We start from the raw sequence: 20,917 nt of genomic DNA, 5'->3' as shown, positions 1-20,917 counted from the left end.
TTTCTCGAGCGGGTCGAATTTGATGCTCTAGTCTAAAGCACGTATCAAACTCATGGCCCAGGGGCCAAATCCAGCCCTTTGGAGCATCCAATTCGGCCCGCAGGAGAAAACATGAATTATTGGGTAAATGAAACTCAATATTTTCAGGTGCTCACAGTTTACATGGTGCTTATATTGCATGATTGCAGTCATTTTTAATGTTAAATTCAAAACGCTTAAAAAAAAAATCTTTAATTTTCCTCAAATTATGACAATTTTGCTTAATTAATACAAAATTGTCACAAAATGTAGGAAATTTAAAGTAAGGATCCTGTTGGGACTGATATATCACGTATTGCTTGGATATGGTCAATTTATCACATATTTTGTTGAAATTAGTCGTTTTTCTGGCCCACTTGCGATCAAACTGCTCCGTATTTGGCCCCTGAACTAAAATAAGTTTGACACCTCTGCTCTAAAGGGCCGGATTTGGCCCCCGGGCCTTAAGTTTGATGTGTGTGGCTTATAGACACAAACTGCATTTGGCAACCCAGAGTCAATCAGTTGTTTTATAATGTGAGGGTGTTTGCAGGTAAAACAATCACAATCATCGAGCAACTAATTCCAGAACAACACGTGTTTTACACATATCATGAGGAATTTATTATTAATTGGATGCTTCATTTTACAGTGACGGTAAATCTAATCCTACTTCATAAGCTCTGTCGAGCAAAATCCAGCGATGTTCATGAGGAGTGACGTGTATAAAGAATCTTTGTGATCGTTTTTTTTTTTTCTCCAGCTGATTAAACATTAAATACAAATATATCAGATCATGTTGGCAGTGAATATTTTCTTTTCTTCTTCTTTTTTAAAAAGCATTTTTCCCCATAATTCCTCTACAAACTTTTATATTATAACTACTAAAATAAAATTAGGTGGCGTGACCCCCAAAATAACCTACAGCAGCTATAAAGAGTGGGGGGAAACTTTCAATGTGAAGTGCTAATAATCATCAATGTTTCCTTTCCTTTGGCTTTTCTGTTCATTGTGGTCCATTTTGGGTATTGATGAAAATGAATCACACACTTTCACATATGTTTTTTTTTTTCTTTTCTCGTGTGTGTGTGTGATTCACGTAACTGTACAAAAAGACTGGCAAGCTGAATTAATTAAAAAAACAAAACAAAACAAAAAAAAACTTAAAAAAGAAAAGAAATGGTGATAAATATCAGAATTAAAATTGTGAAAACAAAGAGTTTGGTTATGTTGAAGCTCTTTTTGGGCTCTGATGGACCTCATGGTCAGAGAGAAGGCACACGGTCGAAGTGAAGAACCGGCCTCTCCGGGCTCTGGGTGTCTTCCTCTTGGTGAATCTCAGGGCTGTGGCCGTGCTCGTATGTGCTCTCTGGGGACTCGTACGGGTAGTTATCACAGATCTCCTCGTCCTCCTGCTCCTCCTTTATGCTGGGAACATCAATCAGTTACTGGTCAATGACTGTGGTTTGATATGGCCAAGAGATCTAGAGATGCTAGGCTAATGATAATGCTAGGCTAATGCTAGGTTAATGCTATTGCTAGGCTAATGTTAATGCTAGGTTAGTGCTAATGCTAGATTAATAATGAAGCTAGGCTATTGCTAGGTTAGTGTTAATGCTAGGTTAATGTTATTGGTAGCTTAGTGGTAATGCCAAGTAAATGTTAATGCTCGGTTAATGCTAGCTTAATGCTAATGCTAAGTTAGTGCTAATGCTAAGTCAATACTATTGCTAGCTTAGTGCTAATGTTAGGTTAATGCTAATGCTAGGTTAGTGCTAATCCTAGGTTCATGTTAATGCTAGGTTAGTGTTAATGTTAGGTTAATATTAATGCTAGGCTAATGAAAATGCTATGCTAATGCTAGTTTAATGCTAACAGTAGACTAATGCAAATACTATGCTAAAGCTAGGCTGATGTTAATGCTAGGCTAATGTTAATGCTAGATTATTGGTAATGTTAAGCTAATGCTATTATTAGGCTAATGCTAGGTTAATATTAATGCTAGGCTAATGCTAGCTAATGTCAATACTGGGGGGGGGTAACTTACAAAGCTTGTGGCGGAGACTGAGTGGCACTGCTGTCGCTTTGGTAGCCACATCCGTTGGAGAATGCTCCGTTGAGCTGTTCTTGCAGAACGTGAGGCAAAGAGTGCAGTGGGATGTTCCCCATGGAAGCAGGGCTGTAGTAGGAAGTGTTGCTCTCGAGACCACCACTCTGGAAAAAATAAAAACAACAGGCATAAATATTTACACGAGGCAAACTTTTTCCTTTAGTCTGACCAACATTTACAGTACAAACAGCTTTTAGCTTTGAAAGACAATACACTGAGGCTACGTTCAGACTGCAGCAAATGCGGCCCAAGTCAGATTTTTTTCTGGTAATTGGCATGGAATTATATAAAAACTGTAGTTTACAATTTAATTAAACGCAAAACTGTGGAACAATGTTATAGTTCTATGGCTTACACATTTTAAAAATGATTAAAATATGTTTTGAAACAAGTTTACCCTTTACCTGTCAGTTCTCTTGAGGATCATTTTACCATTTACAAAAAAAAAAAAACAATAAATCCAGGGGTATACAGACGTGAAAAAGGCTAAAAAATAATAACTGTAATTTTAATTTTAATTTGAAAAAATGCCGGTCACTGTAATCATAACTGAGTTGTAATTGAACATGGATGATTGAAGACGTAATTGTAATTGACTCCAACCCTGAAATAGGCCTAAACCCCCCCACCTCAGATTTCTTTCTTCCTATTACCTGAAGGGCAGAGCCAGCAAAGCCCGGATTGTTCTGAGAGATCCTCAGAAGGGTTCTGGAAATTTCATAAAAACAAATACACAGTAAGTTGGATCCACATAAGCTTTGTACACAAACTCAGGCTGTGTTTCTGTGCGTGTGGACACGTTTGATATTGAGTACTTACCCATTCCCTGTTTTCTGAGGCCGCCTTCTGTGAAACTCAATCTCATCCACAGTCCACACGGCTCCCTTTACGTTCTCCAAGCGGACGAAGCACTTATGGAGGCTGAGATTGTGCCGAACGGCATTCTGCAAGATTCAAGAAAGAAAAACTAAAGTTAAGATGTAAATCAAGTCCTGCATGGCCATAAATCTGATTGCACTATCAATAAATGACTTAAATTCAACATTTCTTCAGCTTTCTTACCTTCCAAGTAGCTGCGTTGCGTCTAAAATACGCAAAGTTCCTGGTGAACCAGTTGTAAATTTCATTTAGTGTCAGCTGGTTACGCGGCGATTCAAAAATGGCCTGAAAGAGATTTGAATCTGTGTAAGTCTGTGTTGTCCTGCTTTGAATCAACACATTCACTGATTAAATCCTTGTGTATTATAGGTGTGTGTGTGTTACCTGTCTTATCAAGGAGGCATATGTGAATGGTGGTCTGACTTCTGTACTCAGGTAGAAGTCCTTATTGTCGATGATATCTGTGGAACAAAAAAAAAGATTAAATAAAGAGAAACAAAGAAACAAATCATTAATGTAGAGTATGTATTAGAGAGGGGAGATATTATCGGCCGATATTCGCCATGAAATGTAATATTGGTACCCCTTCAGCTTTGTCCTACTGAATTTACCTTGTTTACAATGTTACAGTGCCACTTAGTGGTGGAAAATAATAATGTTTGGGTTTCCCGACTCGACCTTTTAATACTGGTCATTTCCTGTCAAAACCAGAAGTACTGGAACGATGTGGTCACACCTTCTAAAAATGGCTTGTTTATGATATTTCAGTGATTTTACACGATAATATAGATTGTTGTCCAGTTTCGTACGTATTCAACTTGCTCACGTGCTAACCGCTAGGCTAATGCTAAATCGCCAGCTATCTTAATTGATCTGCACCTCATGTACAAACTGTATATGAAATGTTATATTTGTAGTGTTTGTTGCACAATATTGAAAGGTTATTTTAATTATTTATTGTTACAGATTTACATTAAGCATCATCAATAACTCCTTGTTTAACGGCTTGGATAATTAATCTGGACGACTAATGAGGCAGAGATAGTTTATATATTAAAAAAAATGAATAATATGGCACTTTTTCCATTAGTAAAGTTGAATTAGTTTTCTTATTATACACAGATGATGTTTATTTGTAGAATACAATCAGTTGGGCATCACATTAAAGGTGGCCTTGTTTCCATGGAGATAAATATAATGTGACCTCAATTTAGGCAGGGGGAGGGGTCTAGTTTATTCATTTTTTATTAGTATTTAGCTTTTTCTGTGTCTTTGGCTGCTGTAACATGTGATTTTCCCCACTGTGGGCTAAAATAAAGTATAATCTATTTACATGAATATATCAATATCTGTTAATATCACAAATTCAGTGTTGAACAATATTGTCATATTGGCAAAAAGCAAATATCGAATAATATGTATGGATGAATTGAAAGAAAGTAAAAACTAGGGCACAACTTTTTCTACCAGCAATGTATTTTTTTCTTCTTTTGACATTTGTATAGTTTATTTAAATCTATAAAAGTCTTTTAAAAGATTCTTTAAAAAATGTTTAACCACAGCTTTACAGCTCGTCCACAGAAAGATGTCTGTGCAGCTACAGGAAATATTTTAGTGTGAATAGTTACCTTGGCTCACTGAGCGGCTGTATCTCCTCCGTACTGGGGTCCCAGTGAACAAGCTGCTGGGAGTGAGGACAGAGGGTGATTCAGACAGTGGTGTCAGGGGTGTGGATGGAGCTGTGGCGCTCTGGGAGAGGCTGGTAGGAGGAGGAGGGCCTTTGGGCAACGCTGCCTGGGAGAAAGACATGTTGGACACCAGACTCGCCTGGAAAACAACAACAATACAAACACAGCAGTTAGGTACACAAATAAAGAAAAATATATAAATGATGTTATAACAGGGAAGGTCTGGGAGGTTGGTGCTCACAGGCTGAGCTGCAGCTTTGGGTTCAGACGACTTCAGATGAGCCATCATAGCCTGGAGACGCTCCTTATCCTTTTTCAGCTGTGTTAGAAAAAAACAAAATACAACGTAATGGTTGATTAACTCAGCATGTGATCTACTTTTTAAAATCCAAGACAGTATAATTATTTAAATACGGTGCTCTTCTTTTCAACACACGCAAGAAAACTGAATAGAAGATGAATTAACAATAGCAGGAATTAAATTATGGAATTACCTAAAAAATGAAATAAAACAAAGCAGCAACATAAACCAGTTTAAAAAGCTTTTTAAATCATATATTGTTAGTAAGTATAATAAAGAAGAGCAAGGACAGCAATAAGATTTATATATATATATATATATATAAATAATGGTATAAAATATATTAATACTTACTGAATAAACATAATAAAAGGTATAATATATATTGTGGATTTATATAGTGCCACTCTACATATTGTATTATTTAATATTAAATTGATGAAATTTGTATCGTAGTATATATTATAAAGTAAAATATTCACATCATGGACATGCATGTGTGTGTGTATACTGTATATATGTGTACGTATATGTTTGATTTTTGTGATATTATCTAGAGCGCCTTGTTTTGTTTTCGTGATGGTGTAGATGTGTAGAAGCTTTTGGTTCAACCTACACCCTGATTAGTTGGACGAAATAGTGTTGTGTGTTCTGTTTAAAAAAAAATAATAATAATAATAATTTAAAATCTACACTCACTGCATTAAATTCAAACAATGTTTAAAATAATAATACCTGCAGTTCCAGCTGTTGAACCACCTGCATCTGCACACGACACTGTGCAGTGCTCTTGTCATCCAGTGTATGTTCACTATTCAAATGTCTGCGGAAAAACAAAATAATCAGAATTCGGACATGATTTTACAGGAAACATGAGAAAAGAAAAATCATTAATGAGTCTATATTTTTTACTGTATACAACTTTTTCACTTTTGACGGTATTGTCGGCTTGAATATTGGCCGACACCGATCTGATGCAATACTGAAAAATTACTTAAATAAATCCAATAAAAACAAATTATGTGTCAGAGTGCTTTTATTCATAGGTGAAAGTAACGGATTACAAGTACTCACGTTACTGTAACTGATTGCTTTTATGGGTACTTGTACTTTTTTGAGTATATTTCTAAATCAGTATTTTTACTTGCACTGAAGTACATTTTAAAAGAAGGAAAGTAATACGTTACATTTCTACATCCAACCATTACTGAGTAAATTATTGTTTGTTTTTTTGTTTTAAAATGATCAAAGGACATAGTGAAACTACATAAATGACAACAACCAAATGCATCACATTATAGCCGACCAATCAGATGTAACGTAATGCACCGCGCCAAAATAGCATTGAATGCTGGTTATTTTCTCAGTTTTAGAGTTCATAAATGTAGCTATACGTTAGAGCCTTAAAAAAATTTTTTTTTTTTTATTTAATTCTTTAGTGTTATTTTATTAAAAAAAACAATTGAAATTTATCACAAACCTTTTATTTTATACAGATGCCTTTGTGGAAAATAAATTAAGTTCCAATTGTGCAAGATTTGGTCTCTTCCTTTTTAAGTTTAGTTTATACATGAGATGTTTACTGTACGTAAGATTTATTACCAAAAATAAATGTGGGGGTGAAAGTAACTCGTAACTTTTACTTTGAGTACTATTTAAATGAGCTACTTTTAACTTGTACTTGAGTATTTTATGTATGACTTACTTGTACTTGAGTACAATTTCAAACAAGTAACAGTACTTCTACTTGAGTAGAATATATCAGTACTCTTTACACCAATGCTTTTATTGAACATTTTAAATCCGATACTTGTTTTGTTTTTGCTAATAATGGTCCGATATCTAATATCAGATCAGGACACCCTTAGAAATGATAAATTCATAATTTACGCTTTTCAAATAATCCTGTTGCAGAATTCCAGGGAGGTTCATGTCACACATGCACACGTATATAAACATTTAAAGGCATCACACCAGTATTAGAAGAACACAGCGTCTCAGCACTCACTTGAGAAATGCCTGAAAGTCTCCAAAGACGGTCTCACATCCCGGCCACTTACACATGCCATTTCCATACAGAGGATGGCTGTTCTGTGTGTTCTCCTCCACTGACCCACTGCAATAAGCACAAGTCACACAGTCAGGAAACAGCCACGGTTTAACGTGTGCCACAGTTTCAGCCATGTCACCTTTCTTTCCTCTTCAGGAGGCTTTGATGACCGTTAGCCGTCGACTGATGACTGGAAGTCTCTCTGTTGTCTCCCCCAGTGGACAGGACGCTACTGTTATCACTGCCTGAAAAAGCAATATTTATAAATCTCAGACAAGGTAAAAAATTAATTAAAAAAAGTCTCACATTCTGGGTCACATTTTACTGTTAACCGTTACATGTTAATTGTAGCAACGTGTGTCTATCACTGTGTGTTAGCCTTGTGCCCTGGGCCATCTTGGATGGACTTAACAGGATAAACAAATCAGACCTTGGCAGCTGGCGACCTGGGGGCCACATGAGACCCTAGTTATGTGCGGCCCCCAAAACAAATACACAAAATGACTCCAAAAACACAGGAAAACCAGAAAAACATATTAAATGAATCTGAAAACAAACAAAATGGCAACAAATACACACAATGACTCTAAAAACACATAAGATGACAACACTAATACACTAAATGACTCCAAAAACACAGGAAAGCCAGAAAAAGATATAACAAACAAAAAAAACAATAAAATGGCAACAAAAATACACAAAAAGACAACAAATACACATGTCTCTAAACACATCAAATGACAACAAAAATACACTAAATGACTTTGGAAACACATCAAATGACAACAACAATACACTAAATGACTTTGAAAACACAGAAAATGTAAACAAAAACACACTAAATGACAAAAAATACACACAATGACTCTAAAAACACACAAGACGACAACAAAAACACACTAAATGACTTCAAAAACTCACAAAATTGAAACAAAAACAAACCAAATGACAGAAAATGACTTTGTTCTTTCCTATATTAATGTTAAGATCTAACGTGGTCCCTGGATCAGACAATCCCATTTTTGTGGCCCTGCACTGTCATAAAAGCTCATCCCTGAGAGAGATAAAAGGTTAGCACTAAACAGCACAGCCTACCTGGGGATGCAGAAACACTGTTGGGCAGCACAGACAGGAGACCTTGCCTCTGTAGGTTAAGGAGATGCTGCTGCTGCACTTGAAGGAGCTGCTGCTGGATGGCGATCTGCTGAGCAGTGAGCTGGGGAGCAATAACAAATCAAAATAAATGCCGAGTCAAGAAAAAAAAAACCCAATATATTAGAGCAGTTTCTTTTATAATCAAATCAAAGCCAACATTTTAAATACTGGTTTACCTCCTGACTAACGATGCCAGCATTCTTCTGCTGCAGCAGCTGCAAACTGAGCTGCTCCTGCTGATTCTTGAAGACCTCTTGGATCTGTTGCTGTGGACATGTTGATGAAAGTGTCACCTATGGAGATGTGTTGCTTATGGCACACGAGTGCTAACATTAAACATGCATTACCTGGTGTAACATGAGAGCTTTCTGTTGCTGGAGCAGCACTTGGAGCTGCTGGGGGCTGAGAATCTGTTGCTGCGCTGCCTCTGCTGGTGGGGTCATCATGGGTATCGACAGAGGGACCTTCAACATTCAGGAAAGGAAAAGAAAAGACAGTAAGTGAGGTGAAATCTTTAAAATACTTGAGATGTAACTATTTGGTAGGAGGAAAAGAGATTTAATTAGCACATGCACTGCAACCAAAAACTAAGTGAGGACAGTTTTGTATCGTCTCGGCCAGTGCTTCTCAAGGTGTGTGGTGCACCCCTCTGGTGGGGAATGGAGGTATGACAGGTGGGGCGTGACAAACAGGAGGACATTTTTAATTTCATGCCAAAAGTCCTTTCTTCATTGCCAATAAAGATCATTAACACTGAACAAAAAGAAAGAAATGATGAGAAGCCTAAAACTGTAGCAGAAAAATAGCATTCATTTATTATTACACTGCATTAGTTATGGACCGGGAACAAAATGTAACGTAGTACTAAAGTGCAAAAATAATGATTTACGTCGGCATGTACTTCACATAGAGTGGAAAAATAAACCAACTTTTAATAGCCAACTTATAACATTACTTCAATTTTTTTGTTTTTTTTTTTTAGCTTTTTGTCATAGATTGTAAATAATGTTCCTTTATTTCCTGTATTGTTGACTGCTGCACTTTAACATTTCATTTTAATGCAGGTGAATTGTTTAATTTAGTTTTTAATTTATTATGAAATATGATGTAATTTGTTCCCTTTTTTGTTTTCTTAATCTTTTTGGCACAGATTGCCAACAATGTCTCCATGCAAGTGATTCGTTTAATTTCAGTTTATTAATGCTACAACATTGTTTTTAACACACAATTGATCAAGTTAATACATGATGATGACATTCTTTCACTCTTTATCCAATATTTGTCCCTGTCGTCAAGTGCATACCCACTAGTTTTTCCTCCCCTCTGTATTGTCCTGCAGGGGTCCGGGGCCTCATGAGCTAAAGCTCTCTCTGGTGATTGTTTATTGTTTACTGTTTGTTGCTCTCTATTGTGCTCCTTTCTCTTTGCTACGCCCTATAGTCCAGGCACACATCCATTCATAGTTGAATCTGGTATGCTGGAGTTTGAAAAGTGACATTCTCTGGATCAGAGAACGCCATTTTTCTTTTTCTTTTTTCGTTTGTTGAAATTTTAAAGTTTATATCGTCTTAAAGCTGCTACCCACAATCATTTTTTTTTTCATCAGATAAGATCATAGTGTATGCCTCACTCGACTCCACATCCCACAATGCAACGTGCACAATGTTCTACAGATGTAGTGTTTACGGTGGAGATGAATTCAGGCAGAAATTTCAACCTTTTTCTGTTGTTTTTGGAGTAAATCAGGGGTGTCAAACTAATTTTAGTTCAAGGGTCAAACATAAAGTAGTTTGATCTTAAGTGGGCCTCAGATTTTAGACAAGAAAACAAGTAATTTCAACATAAATGTCCCCAAGTTTGCACTTCAATGTATAAATGTTACATAAAGTATGTAAGGCACCCACAATGTTATGACCATTTTTTATTTAATTTGGGGTAATTTTGTGAAATAATTTGAGGAAAATTGAGTTCTTTGAACAATTTGAGATTGAAAATGATTGCAGTCATGCATTAGAAAATTCTTCAAATATTGTGGAGCTTCATTGAATTTGTGCATTTTGAAAAGCTGTGATATCTACAGCTGAATTATTTGGTAATTTACACAATAATAATGTTTTTTTTGTCTTTTTCTACTTTCTCCTGCGGGCCGAATTGGATGGTCTAAATGGCCGGATTTGTCCCTCGGGCCTTGAGTTTGACACGTGGAGTAAATGATGTCCGATCCATTAATCTATGAAGTCTAAACTATGATTTTTAACTCATAAAGAAATCTATCATAGGTAGCAGCTTTAAATGCCTCAGGGCAGCTGTGGCTACAGTAGTAGCTTACCACCACTAAGTGCGGGGTGATGCCATTGTAAAGTACTTTGAGTGACCAAAATAAAGCACTATATAAATCCAATGCATTATCATTATTATTATTATTATTATTATTATTATTAATAAATTCCCCACCGACTTTTTGTTTTGTAAACAAAAAAATATCTCATTATCATGCTGGATTTTAATGTATTCTTTTTTTCGTGGTTTGTATATATTTTCTGTTTAAACTAACTTTTAACTTATGATTGTTACATATTTTCCACATTTACCTTTGTTATTGTTAGTTTCTTTTTCCGACTTGTGTGTAATTGTTTTAACTTTGTGTGAGTTTTTTTTTTTAAAAGCGCTTATAAATAAAATTAATTATTATTACAATTATTACATGGACTACGAGTCTGAAATGAACCCTCCATATCTATCTATCTATCTATCTATCTATCTATCTATCTACCTATCTAGCTATACTGTTAGTTAAACTGAAAAGATGTAAATAACATGTTTGGTGACCAAATCTATGTAAAACTGCTCCATCCTACTTGCTCACAATCTAAGAATAATTCACACAGGTACAAAACAAACAACAGAGTGTTTTTCCACTTCTCTGGTCAGACTGCAAAGAGGAAAGGACAAGTTCCATTTCAGCTAAAAATGAACCAAAGGAAAACAACAATAACGAGCAGCTCCCAGGCGGCTTAATGGGAATGAGAACTTCTTCAAAAACAACAACAAGCTGCACCAAAAAAACAACAACAACATCCTCTGATCAGCACGCAGCAAACACCACACCCTCCCCCACACTGCCAAGCCTCTCGGCTGAAGGGATGTTTACTGTAAACACAAACAGAGTGATCAAAATTGCAGGGAGAGGGGTATAAATAATGAATTTTCTTTTTTAAAAAAAAAAACATGCAGAGCCTGTTTACAAGAACTGGAGAGTCATATTTTAATTAAGGTCTGAACCACAAACAAACATCGCTCTCCAAGACGGAGTCTGTTTTGAATGGAGTAAACAAACTGATGGTAATTTTCACACAGGCTTACGGCTAACAATAACAGACTGACTGCCTCCTAGTTTTGTCCTTTCTTATGAAATTCAATGCAGGCAGAGGTGGCCTCTGAAAAGCAATGAAAACAGGGCTGCGCCACAGACACAGAGCCAGTTGGCCCCCTCTATTTTTCTGTGGACACCATCAACACAACAACAGCCTTCGCCTAATCCCCGTTGCCATGGCAGCCAGCAAGTCCAAACATCTTCTGTTGTTGTTATTGTTGAAAGTCATACCAGTGAGCAACTGAGTGTAAACACTGATCTGTTCCCGCAAGACAGGTCTTGTGAACTGGGAGATGAGTGACGGCAAACACGAACGCTTCAAAACTCGCCGAAAAACAAACACGAGGAGCTTCTTCTTCTCACATTCAATAATCGGCTGGAATCGCAAAAAGCACATCTAGCTGATCATCAACCCAATAGAAACAAATGTTTACCAGGAAACTATACAATTAAAACATTGACACACATTTCTATCACACAAACACAACTTGATGGTAAATAGTTAAACAAAGGAGGTCAAATTAGGGAAAATACATCATAATACCACGACAAATTATGAAATATAACAACATAAAGAAAAATAAGTTATCAAACCTGGTGATAGTCTCCATTGGAACCTCTGCATAGACACTGGAAGAAACAAATATTTCTCTGCAAAACACTTTCTCACTGAGGTTCTCACACAGCGTCGCTGCCCAACATGATGCTAGTATTAACAAAACCAACAAATAATCCCAATCCCTCCGCCCAGCAGGAGCTGTGCTCGCCCTCCCCCTTATGAACCTCCCCCACCACCACTGCACTCCCTTTTAGTGCAAATATATATAATACTGCTGTTTAGAGGGACTCTGAGAAATGCGGTGAAAGGTTCAGGGGTGAACGTCTTTCCTCAAAGACAGTTTACAACTTTTGTCTGCTAAAGCAACACACAGCAAATGTATGTATTTAGTGCATTTAATACACAAAGCAAGCCAATGCGTTTTAGATGGTTAAAAGTGAAACATTTAGAAAACATTAAACAGAGTGTAAAGATCAACAATAAAACATAAACAAATATCTCGCTCGCAGTTATAAGAAGTAGACAAAAAATACAACTTTTAACCATAAAGACTGACAAAAATTGTGTTGCGTTGACACAGAACGCCACAGTGGGAGGTCTGAGACCCCCCCCCATCCTGCCCCACACACACACACACACAAAACATGTTTTACTCACGCCCAACAATTCACAAACAAATTCAATGTGGTTTGCAAATATCAAACTATTGCATTTGGTTTTGCAAATAAGAAGCATACCGATCAAAAACACTGCAGGCTTTACACAAAGAAATAGTGCTTCAATTACACACAAAAAAAAACAATGTTCAAGTACAATCTGAAATCTTTCAAAAAAGTAACTTCCGTACAAAAGAGGAGATTTGTGAGAAAGTTTACTGGCATTCGCATGTAGATCTGCATATTGGAAATTTTGTTTCACAAGTCACATGACAGTTTTTAGTTTTTTTGTGCTTAAAGCAGTGGTTCCCAAACATTTTATGTTGCCCCTCCCTTTTGAAGAATTAAAGATTTTCAGGCCACCCGATCTCAATAAAATGTGTAAAAAATTGTAACTTTTATTTTAAGAGTTACAAATTGTGACTATTCTTCAAAACTTATAAAAATGTGCAATCACATATTTAAGAAGAGTACTAACAAGAAGACATCTTGTCAACATCTCCCGCCAAAAAAAAGGGAACAAGGGCAATAACTCTGGAAAAAAATAATTGTGCGCTTCTCATTTTCAAACTCCATCAAGGTATTGATACCCTGAAGCCACACATCGAATTTGGTTATCCTATCCTTAACAGTTTCTGAGGGAAGAAGTCCCCTTTAACTCGGACGAACGGACGGAGCTCAAACCTATATCCCCCTTCCACACTTTGTGGCGGGGAATAATAAAGTTCTTTGAGTGCAAAGAAAATATACTTTGCCTATTTTTCAGTCTAAATGTTTAACAAGGCCATTCATGTACCCCCGCAATAAAGTAACACACCCCCCCCAACACAGGGGGCACGCCCCCAACTACTGATTTGAAGGATTTTGCTTGAAGTTTTTGTGTGTATGATGAGTACATTTCTGATTTGCAAAACAAACCACACATAGTTTGTTTGTGAACCGTTAAGTTTTAGTGTTTACCATGATTTTAACTTCATACGGTGCTGACTCAGGATGTCTCAGTGGGAGGTCTGAGTGGGGTTGGCATTCGAGCAGTGTTTTTGTCATACAGCTTTCCCTCAGCCACTCATCTCTAGTAATCAAGCTGTAATGTCATCTTAGGTACATTCTCTAAACTAGGCACTAGAGCCCAGTCATGTAATAACTGAGTTGCCGACGCTTTTCCTTCTGCCTTAATCTGCCACAGCTCTGTTGTTGCGGTGTTGGTCAGATTTAGCAGAGCTTCAATTCTCTTGGTTAAAAAAAAAAAAAAAAAAAAAACAGTCTATGTGCACCACAGTAGTAGAAGCATGTCTACTGTACACCAATAATGATGACTTCGCAACATGTGATCATGATAGGTAGAAGACTATGCTAGTGTCACCAGGAGCAGGTTGGGAATAATATAGCGAGTGCCAAGGTTAGTGTGAAGATACTACAACAGACCGACTATTAATAGGTGCTAAAGCAGTGAAATTATTCACGCTTTAGTGTGAATTAAAGTTTGAACCAAATCAGACCCAACACGTATTTAATAATAATAAAAAAAAGAGGACAAACAGTTACACGTGTTCCCACACCATGTCACATTTCTGTAACAACACTTGGGAAACTGTTATACTGAGCTGCATTAAATATTTAAATTTTAAACTTGTGATGGTTTAAGATTAATTAGACTATAGTTTAATCAGAGGTGAAAGTAACAGGTTACAAGTAGTTTTTTTTTTTTTTTTTAAATGATCAACAGACATTGTAAAACAACAAAAAATGAAATGACCAGACAACAATAAAAATGCATCACATCATAGCCAACCAACCAGATTAAACGTAATGCACCGCACCAAAACAGCATTGAATGACGGATATTTCAGCCTGAGTTTTTTCTTTATTTATTTGGAATTGAATTCATTGGTGTCTTTTTATTTTAAAAAAGAATTGGAAGTTAAGTTCAAACTGTTCAAGATTTTATCTTTTCCTTTTTTGAGTTTAAATGTGACATGTTTACTGTATGCAAGGGAACCGTGGCAAGTAGGGACGCCCCGATACAACTTTTTCACTTCCAATACGTTAACAATATTGCAGCCTTTAGTGTTGGCCGATACCGATATCGATCCAATATCAGCACAAATCATGCATATTTTTATTACTTATTTTGTAGTGTGGAATGTTTGAAAAGGCTTGATTATTAAAAAAAACAGACCCATTTATTACAAACCAATGGATTATATATAATTAACATTTTAGAATAAGAATATTCTATGACTGAATGGAAATACATTTTAAAATAAAATAGAAGATACTGAAAAAATAAATTTAAAAAACCAATGTATATTATATCGGAGATTTTAGATGCAGTCCGTCGTTTTCTGGCTGACCAATATCCGATATCAAAAATGTCGGGGGGTGGAAGTAACTCGTAACTTTGACTTTGAGCACTATTTTATTGAGCTACTTTTTACTTTTACTTGAATATTTGATGCATGACACTTGTACTTCAGTACAATTTCAATCAAGTATCAGTCTGATCTACATCTCTTAGCAAAAAACTAACAAGTGAAGCCTAAAAGATAGCAATCTTATACCTTATGGTCTGTGTTGTAATACAAAACAAAGCAGGAAAAACTCTAAATACCCTAATGCTGAAGTCAAAGTAACCACATTTTTACAGGTAAATGTAAAGCCTTGACTCTCCTGAACAAAGTTCTACAAAATTAAACTGATCAAATGACTCCAGCCAAGCTTCTGCTGTGTGGTTGTGAACTTCAAAAATACATTAAAAATCCATTACCTCAGGAGAATGTTTTAGCTAAATGAATGAATGTGGATCGAGAGCAGATGAAAATGTCTGACCCTGGGCGCCTCTGGAGGAGGAGTCTGGCCGCTCCTCAGTCGGCCATCGTTCCCAGCATGGCTCCCGTTCTCCGTCTGACTGGCCTGAATGGTGTGGCTTGGTGGTTCTGACCGGGACTCATGCATCTGGACCTTACTGACCTGCACAGGGGAACAGTTGTCAAAGAAAAAACTACTGGTTTTATAACTGCAGATACTTTCAACTCTACTCAAAGTATTTCAAGACAATTGTATTTGTGAACATCAGCCACAGAGGATATACTTCATTTTGTACATGAAACTTGATCAGTGTTGATGATTATGTGGGGGGGGAGTAAAGGACTACCATGTAATAACACAACCCACCAAAGCAAACATGCACTTCTACAAGTGCGGATGGAAGAAGTATAGTCTACTTGTTGGATAACTGAGTGCTGCCATGGCTACTGTAAACACAGGGGCCCTGGATCCATGTTTATGTGCAAACACATCTTCCTTCTGGAACAATTTACCATTAACCAGGTGGTGCGATAAACGGCTGTGGCAGGTAGTACAATGCACAAGGAGGCTTTTATGTATACAGCTTGGGGGTGTTTGAGTCAAAAGCTAAGGCAGCATAAACAAAGATAAAAAAGAAGGCAAACAAATAATACAACCAGATGGAAAGCTAGACAGAAAGCCTGACATGGAGCAGACCATGTTGACCATAAAAGTACTTTAAGCACTACCTGAAGTCATTTCATAAAATACATGAAAGTCAGTAAGAGTCATAGAAATGTCACAACTTTAGAAAACAAACAACTTCTACATTTTAAAACTAAAACTAATAGGATTGGTTTGTTCCATTGCATACTTTTCTGTAGAAATTCAGGATATACAGTACTGTATATGAAAAACAACAGAAGAGAAAAGCACTAAAATATGGAGTTCAAAATCATTTCAAAAGCTCATAAAACACACAAAACATGATTTATTCAAGCACAACAATTCACAAACCAACTCAGTGTGGTTTGCAAACACAAAAACATCATTCACAAACGACTGCATTTGGTTTAGCAAATAAGATAAGTACCTAACAAACAGCATGTTTTTTTTAAAAGAGAACCGGTTATAAATAACCATATAAAATAAAAAATGAAAACTTTCGGTAACACTTTATATTAGGGAACACCTATTAACCATTAGTTAGTTGCTTATTAGTATTAGTAACATATTGGGTCTTATTTAGTCATTATTAAGTACTTATTAATGCCTTAGTCTCACAGTCCAAACAGGGTTAGGGTTAGTTAACCCTAGCATATTGAGATCGTAATTCATATTCAACAACTTCCTACTTACTACTAAGTAATAATTCTGAGGTTATTGAGGGAAAACTCTTAGTTAATGGCTTGCTGGTTGTATAATAAGGCCCAGCAGAATAAGGCATTAATACTGACTAAGAGCCAATATGTTAATAATGCTAAAAGGCAACTAATTAATAATCAATAGGTGTTCCCTCAAAATATAACGTGTTACCAATCTTTCAAGTACAAAACTGGACTTTTTTTTTCTTTAGAAAGTTTACTGACATTTGTGATTTGTGCGTGGATCTGCAGGTGGAAATTTAGCGCCAAAACCCACATGCCAGTTTTTAGATTTTTTTAAGTTTTTAGTTTTTTTTTGTACTTGGAAGGATAGTTTTTGTAATTGAAGACATGTTTCTTTGGATGTGTATATTGTGTGTAATATAACAGTGACAAAGTTATACTGTATGCAAGAAAACATTTCAACCAACATTGCATCATTCTGAATTAGTTTACCTTCTGCAAATATTTATCTAATCCTGTGTTTTCTTATATAAAAAAAGTGCTGTTGTGTTGGTTACTGAGAGATGTTTAAAGAAATAATTATTGAGCCCAAGCATTCCTCTGCCATAACATAATGGTATAGCATAGACCCATTACGTGTGACGTATGCAGACTAAATTAGGTGCAGGCTTGGAGCAAAACAACCGCAGAACTGCGTTGTACTAGCATTGGCACACGATTGAAACACTTTTGTTTTCGTATAAAAACATCACAATGCCATCATGTTGCGTTGTTAATTGCACAAATAGGAGTAACAATGGTGCACGGGAGCGGACGGAGCGCTATCTCAGTCTGAATCCAGTAAAAAGTGACCATGAAAAGCTGTAAATGGACTGATATGCAGACGTGGGACAGTGAGGAGGAGACTTAATGTAGAGATTGAAACTCATCCATTGAAACTGATCAGAATACGTGGAAATACACGGAAACCTTTGTTAACAGGAGTACAGCAGCCCGCCTACCTGCCCGTTCATAACAAGGAGTTATAAACATCTAGAGACTTAATGCTTTTAGGTTTTCTTTCGTATACTGGGTTTTTCTATCAGATATGTATAAATGTCTGGCCATTGAACATCTGGCCAGGAGTGCACATCGGATGACCACTCGTTTTTCGGGAATGCTGCATTAGTCCTGCAATCGTTCACCTGTACTTAAAGATAGTTTCCTTAAATAAGAGGCAGCGTCCTCAGGTGTAAAGCTTTCTACATACTTCAAACTATTTGAGCTATTTTCTAAGCATCGCATATGTAAACAACAGTTTCTACACCGAGTATGCGCGCGCACGTCAGTCACGTGTCCCATGTTTGTTCACATTGAAATGGGTCTATTGAACCTCTTCTTAAAATCCAACAACTTGCAAAGAGTTTTACTTAAATGTTCAGAGACAAACAAATAACTTGTGCTAACAACCTAAACAACGGTTGGCATTTGATGCGTACATTTTATTCTCTTATCCACAAAAGCCACCTTGTAGATGCTACAAGAGTCAAAATAAATCAGAACATTCCCTTAAGATTCCACCTTTTTATGAAGTGAACACAACTGGTGACAATTGGAATCTTGGAACCTAAAGGTAAACAAAGGTGTTGAGCATGTCTATTTATAACTAAGTGAACTTTCGTAAAATTCTTACCAACCGACTCTCACTTAACTCTACAGTCAGTCATAAGCTGAATCACTAAGTAAACAACAAAAACAAAAGCAGTACACAGCGATCAAGAAGCCAACCACTGAAAGGCAGAACATGGGATGTACCGGTAATCTTTATGAAATTATTGTTTTTATTGATTCTAGTACAAATGATATATTGGAGCAACCATTACATTTTCACAAAGTAAGCATCTCACACCCCTCAGACAACTTACAAACATATCAGAGGAACATCTTAGGGTGAGTGTAAAGAGATTATAAACTGACATATATTCACTCGTTCAGTTAACAGCGGTGTGAATCAACAGTTTCTTGACGATAAGATACGATATCGATTCTTTTGACAACAGTACTATATTTGCAGATATCACAAAGTGTGCCACAATTTGATTCATGGCCTCTGATCGATTTAAGACGTTAAAAACTGTACCCATTTAACACAATCTGTTACCATTTCACTTAAGGCTAGGAAAAAATGCTGAGTAATTTTGATGTTCTAGCAATTTTATTGCTAAAACCTTTCAAACATTTGAATGAAAATCATTTTTTAACATAAAGGTGTATCCTAACGATGATGACATTGATTGATGGTTTGAGTTTCCATCAATTTGATTAAATTATTGCTTAAGCAATCAATATATCGATCCAGGTCGATGGATCGATATTGAATATGAAAGAGATTCAGAGAAATCTAATGTTGTAAATAGTAATAAAAAAAGGAACTTTATCTAGGTGCAGTATTAATAGGAATTATGGCCAATTTTGGACAAATCAAGAATAAAGTCGAAATGTCAAGATTAAAGTAGAAATTTTGAGAATGAAGTTGAAATATTAAGTCGAGATTAAAATCAAAAAGACGAGATTAAAGTCAAAGGTTTGCTAACAAAATCAAATCTACGAAAGCGGACGAGGGCCACTTCACCAAGTACAACAACAGTTTCCATCCAAACTGGCCCATGTCTGTTTCCGTAGCTCTGGTATTTCTTTCTGAACAGACTACGTTTTTGGCAATATCTCTTCTAAGTCCTTAAACGACGTGTTTATGAGCTAAAAGAGAAAGAATCTGTCATTAAACCCAACTTTGAAGTATAGTTTAATGCATTCATCGATACACAGCATGTTGTAGATGGCCAAGATCTGCAATTTGTTGTCATATGGTGAATTGGCCCTCGTCAGCTTCCGTAGATTTGAATTAATGAACAGACCTTCACCACGCCATTGTGTTTTCGACATTTTGCCTTTATTCTCGACATTTCGCCTTTATTCTTGATATGAACAAAATCATTTTCTCCATCAAAATTGGCCATAATCCCCTTTCGTACAAATACCATTACAGCCATAGCTATAAAAGAAGCACTAAATAGATTTTAAATCATTATTATAGGAATCTAACATTAAAATAGTGTTGTTCATTTTGTCCTGGTCTGTTTCCTTTTCCTGTGGTAAAAAAAAGCCCTGCTCGTAGCCATGAGTCAAGACAGTTTTACGTGTATGGGTGAAATTCATTGAATAATGTTAAGGTAGCCCTGAGTTACACCAACCAAGCAGTAACACTAACCAGTGTAATACGTGATCACCAGCTAAATATAATCAATGTTATCTTACCAATCGTGACGGCCAGTGTAACGTTGCTGTCTTTTATTTATACCTTATTTACCTTCATGTAATAAGATCGATATCCGCGGAAATCAACCACTGCAGTATATGTATGCTATTGAAGAGTGAAAAATACAATGCCGAGGTTTACAAGAAAGACTGAATATAAGCCTTGACTGCGCTTTTTGTCGTGTCTGAAAACCTCCCGTTGATGAAGCTAGTAAATAGCTTTGTACGATATTGCGGTAGCTACAACAAAAGCTAGCAACGATTCCAACATTAGCTTCCATTAAAGGTCTATCTCTCTTCTTCCGCACGGTAACACCACTTATAGATTCACGTTTAAGGTCGACGTGTATGCAGTTTGTATGTGTGTGTTGGTAAAGTGTGGTCAGGTACTCACAGAATAGTGAAAAGCAGTCAGAGTCGAGATCGGGTGGTGTCCAGTCGGGTCTCTTGCTGCTGTCTGCCGTGCGCCTGCCTTGGCCGTGAGCTAGCCACAAGTTGCTAACCTAAGGGGCGGGGTTTAGGTAAAAGTAAACAATGATGACGCCATGATCACACGCGGACCGCCTGGGATAAGATTGATTTTTACCAAAGATAAAGTCCAATTATATATATATATATATAGATATTTTTTTTGTTTTGTTTTTTGTTTTATTTAATAGTAAAAATCAAAAGGTAACATAGTTAAAAAAAACCTAATTCTATTTTTTAATCTGTGACGA

The 20,917-nt window shown here is 36.4% G+C and overlaps 1 protein-coding gene across 2 annotated transcripts; it reads right to left on the bottom strand.

Annotated features, from left to right (window-relative positions):
• Positions 1-616: 616 nt before the first annotated feature.
• On the bottom strand, positions 617-20,698 carry LOC114467372 (forkhead box protein P1-B-like). Of its 2 annotated transcripts, XM_028453596.1 has the most exons (16): positions 20,593-20,698; positions 15,619-15,759; positions 8,549-8,665; positions 8,378-8,467; positions 8,142-8,262; positions 7,186-7,291; positions 7,005-7,112; positions 5,732-5,819; positions 4,937-5,014; positions 4,636-4,834; positions 3,392-3,468; positions 3,191-3,292; positions 2,948-3,072; positions 2,782-2,836; positions 2,066-2,232; positions 617-1,446 (listed from the first exon to the last, which is right to left on the bottom strand). In XM_028453596.1, exons 2-16 carry the CDS (start codon positions 15,742-15,744, stop codon positions 1,284-1,286), a joined length of 1,722 nt encoding a protein of 573 aa, XP_028309397.1. In that variant the 5' UTR covers positions 15,745-15,759; positions 20,593-20,698; the 3' UTR covers positions 617-1,283. The 2 variants fall into 2 exon arrangements, with proteins under 2 accessions (XP_028309397.1, XP_028309398.1); XM_028453597.1 differs by lacking the exons at positions 15,619-15,759; positions 20,593-20,698 and adding an exon at positions 12,169-12,292.
• Between the last annotated feature and the right edge of the window lie 219 nt (positions 20,699-20,917).

Source organism: Gouania willdenowi, chromosome 7 (assembly GCF_900634775.1).
Source record: "Gouania willdenowi chromosome 7, fGouWil2.1, whole genome shotgun sequence".
Lineage (NCBI taxonomy): Eukaryota > Metazoa > Chordata > Actinopteri > Blenniiformes > Gobiesocidae > Gouania > Gouania willdenowi.
The sequence above is the reverse complement of the archived record's forward strand: the minus strand, read 5'-3'. Positions and strand labels throughout refer to the sequence as shown.